The sequence below is a fragment of the Zeugodacus cucurbitae genome, chromosome 5 (genome assembly GCF_028554725.1).
Source record: "Zeugodacus cucurbitae isolate PBARC_wt_2022May chromosome 5, idZeuCucr1.2, whole genome shotgun sequence".
Taxonomy (NCBI): Eukaryota; Metazoa; Arthropoda; class Insecta; order Diptera; family Tephritidae; genus Zeugodacus; species Zeugodacus cucurbitae.
In genome coordinates this window covers 59,055,001-59,061,745 of record NC_071670.1, presented here as the reverse complement: position 1 = coordinate 59,061,745, position 6,745 = coordinate 59,055,001, and the positions used below count along the sequence as shown (strand labels likewise).

At 39.1% G+C, this 6,745-nt stretch overlaps 1 protein-coding gene across 4 annotated transcripts in view; it reads right to left on the bottom strand.

The window, feature by feature from the left end:
- Positions 1–878: 878 nt before the first annotated feature.
- Positions 879–6,745, bottom strand: part of LOC105209968 (death-associated protein kinase related) — a 161,522-nt gene continuing 155,655 nt past the window's right edge. For all 4 annotated transcript variants that reach the window (XM_011180669.3, XM_054232243.1, XM_054232244.1 and 1 more), the window contains 4 exons: positions 5,273–5,485; positions 5,014–5,189; positions 4,625–4,943; positions 879–4,566 (listed from right to left, as the gene is read on the bottom strand). In XM_011180669.3, the coding sequence (XP_011178971.1) occupies positions 2,631–4,566; positions 4,625–4,943; positions 5,014–5,189; positions 5,273–5,485 (2,644 nt within the window). In that variant the 3' untranslated portion in view covers positions 879–2,630. The remainder of the gene's footprint in view (positions 4,567–4,624; positions 4,944–5,013; positions 5,190–5,272; positions 5,486–6,745) is intronic.

Here is a 6,745-nt window from a genome sequence, read left to right as displayed (position 1 = left end):
TTTCAATTTAGTTTAGCACAATTTCACAAATTTACCTATCTACAATATTTTATTATTAATCACTTATTTTATATGTAATGAACACTTATATTTTGAAATTCGTTTCAACGACTTGAATCACACTGAGAACAATGCAGCTACTGAGCAAAGCAGCCATGAATGGTGCCTTATTAGATAATTCAGTTCGAAAATTGATTTATAATAATTACAAGAAGGTTACCATATATGATTATTCTTTATTGAAGGTTAGACTGTCCCAATCCTGTCGCCGAAAATTTGTGTATTTTGAAAAATCTTTGTAAATATGCTTGATTATTAGAACAACAATAATAGAGGTACTTCAGAGGCTAGAGAAGCTGAAAGAGCGTTTCCACATTCCCGAAATGCAATATACACATTTTTGTTGGTGCTTGAGCTATCTAATATAAAGTCAGTACTTCACCACTACCATTCTCAAACTGGCACCATGAGAATATTTATACAGCTTGCATGAACAAAGAAACGAAAAAAGTGAATGGCGTTTGAAGCGTTCCCAAGATAATTGGGTCACAAAACCAACCTGATAAGGGGTTAAAAAAGAATTTTTGAGTGGAATGCTCTGTATGGAATCAGACTTTTCAATGAAAATTTTCGACTTTTGTTATTTTTAAATTTAAAATTTGCTTCTACTATTCGCTTTTCTAAATTGTTTTCTCGGTTTTTCGAAAGTGGCCACGAAGAATATGGCAGATTCATATATCCGCCTACAATATAAAATCATATTATTTTCTTTCAAATAAAAAAAAATAAATAAAATATATTAAATAATTGTGTATATGTTCATACCACCTTTATGAAATAAAAATAAACAACTACAACTTAAATAAAAACAAACAATATATGTATATATAATGTATTACCAAATATAATGGATTTATTTTATTCGTTTATATTTTGTGTTTGACAAAAGAGTAACCACACAGTATTATTATTAAAATTATTAAAATTATTATGCAATTAAATTAAATTTCAGTAATTATTATCGATATCAATTATCATAACGCAATTAATTAGTAACTAGTTTGTCTACGAACGGCATAAACGCTATCGGTTTTATGCGCTTGCGTATACGTAAATAATTATTTATTTATTTAAAGAATGCCGCTTGGTTTAACTAAAAAATAAAGGTATATGTATGTATATATGTAGGTATGTATGTATTTATGTTTGTTTATCAATTCATATTAAATTTGCTTGATTGTTGTAAATTTAACGATTTCAATTTTTAACTACACAGCAACAAAATCATATTAGCAGATAAGAGCAGTAAACATTTAAATGTAATATAAAAGATAAAGAAAAATTAAAAATGACAAACTTAAGCGTTAAACAGCAATTAGAGTATGCAAAGATAAAGAAAAATATAATAATTGTAATAAAACAAATGAAATATAAAGTGCAGCCAGTTTTGTATATGAATACATACGACAGCCAACGGCAGCGACACCAACAATTTGCAGCCCTAACAGCCAATATAACCACTATACACTTTTATATTAACTAATTCACTAAGACTTATTTAAGAACAGCGCAGCAGCAGCAGCAGTGTTCATCATCAGCATTTCAACTAAATTTTATTTTATTTTATTTTAATACATAGAAACTAGTAAGTTGCGGCTTTACTATATGTTTGTAACTAGCTACATAACCTCAATTTCTATTTCTGCTTCACTTCATTTGACATCATCACTTCAACGCATAATTTTTTATTCTAGCAAATTAAATGTATTTCCATATGGTTTAACATAAAAAATAAAAGGTTTCACAAAAATAAACCCCAACTTAGCGCTAAATACTTGTAATTGTAAAAAAAGCATATTATTGTAAACATATTTATATAAGCGAGTAAATAAACTAAATAAATTATTTAAGAGAAGTAGCTGAACGTTGTGTGAGGGAGCCTTTTTTTTTTGCTTACTAGCGTCAGGCAACAGTAGTAAGCGGATACAAGCAGTTGCGATTATTAAAAAATTATATATAACGGTAAATTTTCGAAAAATTAAGCTTTAAAATTTCATATTTTCTACATTGACATTTGGTTTGCGACGCCTTGTACAGCTACATAGATCACATAACTGTACGGCAACATCGAAAGAATGTCTTGTGCAGCTAGCATGCCAATCACCATTGAACCATTGAAGGAGTTCAATTCGAAACTTATCAAACATGCTCTATCTACCAGCGCGAATTTTTAGTTTTCAAATTAATTAGCTTTAAAGTTAGAACACTAAACTAGAGGGAGCTGCTTGCTTGAGGCACAGGCCCACAATTTATGCGTATGCGTGTATTGCGTAATGATACTAACGGCATAAAGGCAGAAGCAGTGGCGGTTTCAAGCGGTGGCGCGCATGTTTCACAACAATTCAATATATTTTGTTCACTTTTAAGATCCGACTTTAACCAGAAGCTTTAATATTAATTAACAGATATGCGCACCTTCAAACGCTGCTTGAAACACACACCGCCTTCAATTGCCGGTGCCAATCAGCGACCTGTGATGTCGCTTACAAAGCATCAACGCAATACTACATGCAGCATAGAAATCGATTAAAGAAATTTCTGGCATTTCGACGCGCCCGATTGGCCTTTAGCTAACAGATGATACCCTGATCTAAGCTTAAATTGTTGGCGGCGGCACCCTTCGCCGCCACATGCATGTGATGGTGGTGATGATGGTGATGTGGATGCGCGTGATGATGCACACCGTTCAAGTGGTGATGTAGTTGTTGTTGCTGCTGCTGTTGTTGCTGTTGCTGATGATGACTGCCCAGCAAGAGCGCTGTTGTTGTGGTGGTTGATGCAGTGCTGCCGCCATTGACAATTGCTGTAGCGGTCACAGTGGCAGTGGCTGAGGCTGTGGCATTGTTGTTGGCGATTTTGGCATTATTGTTGCTAATGCCGTTCGTTTTGTTGTACTTGCCGGCGGTGTCCACAGAATGCCTGCATCCATTTGGCGTGCTGCTGCCATTCGTCGTCGTCGTCGCTGTCTTGCTGCCACAGCCGATGCAGAGTACGCAAGTCGTTTTGTAGCTGGACGCTGTGCTGCCCAGACCGATGCCGCCGCTGCCGCTGCGATTATGTGCGATATGCGTCGTGACATGTGTGACCGTCGTCGCTGGCTCAGAGGCGCGTCGCCCATTGCTGCTGCTGTGGCTACTACCGGCGGTGCCATTGTGTTCGCCATACTTGCGTGTCGTGTCGAATTTCTTGGCAATACCATTACTGATTGGTGACTTCTTGCTGCTTCCACTGCTACCGTTCATTTGTGTTGTTGCTGTTGTCACGGCGTGCTGATTTGTTGCTTGTGCCTCTTTCAGATGTGCGCTGGCGTGCTTCTCAAATGCACTCGGACTGGTGTTGCCACCCTCTAATTGAAATTTCTTCACCAGCGCCTTGACCGAGGTCGGTGATGCTTCGGTGTTGGGAGTTTTGCGTATGACTTTCGGTGTTGTGGGTGCATCGGGAAAGAGGCAGTGTGTTGTTGTTATGTATTTTTCGCTACTTGCATTATTGTTGCTGTGATTGCTGCTCATGCTGTTGTTGCTGCTGCTGCTACTGTTGTTGCTGTGATTAGTGTGATTGTAGCCGCTGGGTAGCGTGAAGGTGGCAACCACATTAGATGTGGCAACACCCGTTGCTGTCGTCGTATCACCCATTTCGCTGCCGGCAATCACAATTGTGGTGGTCGCTGTAGCCGTTAGTGGCTTCTTCACCACAGTGCCAACATTGGCTGTTGTCGGCGCTATTTTCTTTGTAGCCAGATAGGTGTTCTCCTTGTTGGAATCTGAGGAGGAGTGGCGGCGCGCAAGTACCTGCAACTGTTGTTGCTTTTGTAGCTGGTGTTGCTGTTGTTGTTGCTGGCGATAGCCACCGTTGTATTGTAGAGGTATGGTTGTGGCGCGCACAGCAGGCACCGTTACAACGGCGGTGGTGCGTTGCGTAGTCGCTGCTGTTGCACTTGCGGCGGCGGTTTTTACGCCATTCGTGTATCTAGCAGTCGCACCAGCGCCATTTGTGTACGATGTGTGTGCACCGTTATGACGCATGCTGTTGTAGTTGCTGTTGTTGGCACTGCGTCCATTATAACCGTTGCTATAACCGTTACTGGTGTTGCTCTTATTATAAGCTGTTTTGCCGTTAGTTATAACCGCCGGTTTGTTGGCGGCACTCTCCTCCGCCAGCTCTTCGGCATCCGATGATTCCATTTTGCTGCCATTTGTACCATTTTGTTGTTGTTCTCTGTCAATACTAATATTGAGCTCGTCCTCATCGCCGTCATCGTGTGACATTTCGTTTTCAATTTCAGCTTCATTCGCTTCTACCTCATCGTCCTCTTCCTCGTCCACCTCGTCTTCATCTTCATCTTCATCTACTTCGACTTCATCATCATCATCATCCTCATCGTCTGCAGCTGCGGCTGAGTCGACTGTCGTTGATTTGTTGATATCTGTGAGGATTTGTCTATCGATGGAGCATTCGTCTTTTAACCAAATGTGCTCGAGACATCCTGCAGCGGTCATGCGATCACTGTAAAGAGTTTGCGAAATTAGTGGCGCTTATGCATTTTTGCGTTTATTCAACTTACTTTGGCTTTATTCGCAATGCACGGCGTATAAAATCAATGGCCGCAGCGGACACTCCGCCAAACAGTTTGTCCGGAAATGTCAGCGCACATTGCGAAATGTTGAGGAACGTTTCCTGTTTGGTTTCGCCGCCGAAGGGCGAGAAGCCGGACAATAGCACATAGGCCAGCACGCCCACCGACCAAATGTCCGTCAATAATGAGAGCGGTTCGTATTGCAACACCTCGGGTGCAACGTAATCGGGTGTGCCGACAATCTCACGCACATTGGTGCCTTCGGCAACTACGCGTGATATGCCAAAGTCGCACAGCTTTAAACCATCTGCAAGTGGCAACAACAAAAATGAATAATTAGCATATATTTGTAATCAATAATTTACAGTTATACACACCTTCGATGCGCTCACCAGTGAGCAATATATTCTGCGGCTTCAAGTCCAGATGTGCTATGGAACGTTTGTGCAGATATTGCAATGCCTTAAGTACCTCACGCATGCAATAGCGTGCATGTGCCTCGCTGAGGCATTCCTCATTGTCTAGAAATGTCTGTAGCTCACCACCGGTTGCCCTGGAAGTATAGAATTACAATATGATATATAAATAAATATGATATAGATATATTCAAGTATGTGTATTTGTAGTTCCACTTACAGTTCCAGCAGCAACGCTGTGTCGGAGCGTGACTCGTGCACTGCATTCAATTTGACAATATTATCGGCGCCATTGCATAGCATCAGCACAGCGATCTCATGTTTGATCTCCTTATCTGAGGATTGAGCGCGTCGGCGTCGTTTCAGAAATTTGGCAGCAAAATGTGTTCCAGAATTTTTGTGTATAGCGCGACGTACAGCAGCGAATTTGCCTCTGTAGAAAGGAGAGAAGAAAAATATTGAAAGATAAGTAAATGATATTCAATTTATAATATTTTAAATTAAAATATACATTAATATTCAGTATTGTTGTTTAGGGTTTAGAGAGCTCCACGAATAACCAATTTAACACATGCGCGCCGAAATGTAGGCAACGTTTTATCTATGAAGCATATTAGAAGGTGTTCAGGAATAGCTGATCCTACATAAAATTGAAGTTTTAGCTTTCAGTATTTCTACTCAAGACTATTCTGTCTTACTTCGACGAAAGCAACATTTTGATTATGCGGCAGAATTCCAGAAATCTCTAAGCAAAGTTTGATAGGTATCTCACGGGTATTGTAAAATTTTTGTTTCAAAATTCTATTCCCGATTATAAGCAAACACAAACCGCGAAAGTAGAGGAGTAGAGTACAAATTTCGACTACCAAACACAAAAGTTTAAGGGAAAACGTTTGAAATTTTAATCATCTTTTCGTCACCCTTTTCTTTCCAGCAAAAGCATTTTGAGTGATTTTCAGGTTTGATAGCTTCCTGCTAAAGCTTTAGAAAGAGCCCGTATGAGGTTAGGAAACTAGAAACTAAAACTGGTTAGGAAAACATCTATAAAATTCTAGGTATGATCCAAATTGGACCCTAAAATTCGATTTGTATAAAAATTTCGACTCAAGCGACATCTATTGGAATTATATGTCAATGTAAGAACTTTCTATGGATTTCAAAGCAAATTGTTCTGATTTTTATAAGGGTTATGAATATGATTCATAGAAATATATGGGCTACCACCACCACCTAGTGGAGTTTGAATCAAAATAAAAGACGGCGAAAAAAATCTATAAATCAATAGATTCAGATGTTTTCAGGGCTACATTTAGTAACATACCATTAGGTGCTCAAGGGTATCTTTTATGCAATTTCACGAATACTTCATAAAAAATATAAGAAAATGTATTACTTTCTGCCAAGTATCTATGAAAAAATGAAGAAGATAACTAAATAGAGCACACATAAGTTCCAAAGAACAGTTAAGCAATTATGCAATCGATCTTAAGCTTGATTAATTTAGTCAGGAATGTGAATAAGTTTTTAGGCAAACATACAAATGTCTGAGCAAACCTGAGCACTTCCTCACGCACACGCATACATACACAAACATAACGGACTGGGGGCGCGTGACGCGTGTCTGAAGTGGCCAAACAACAACAGTTCTATCCAGTTTTGGATGTCCACCTATAGAGAAACAGAAAGAGAGACA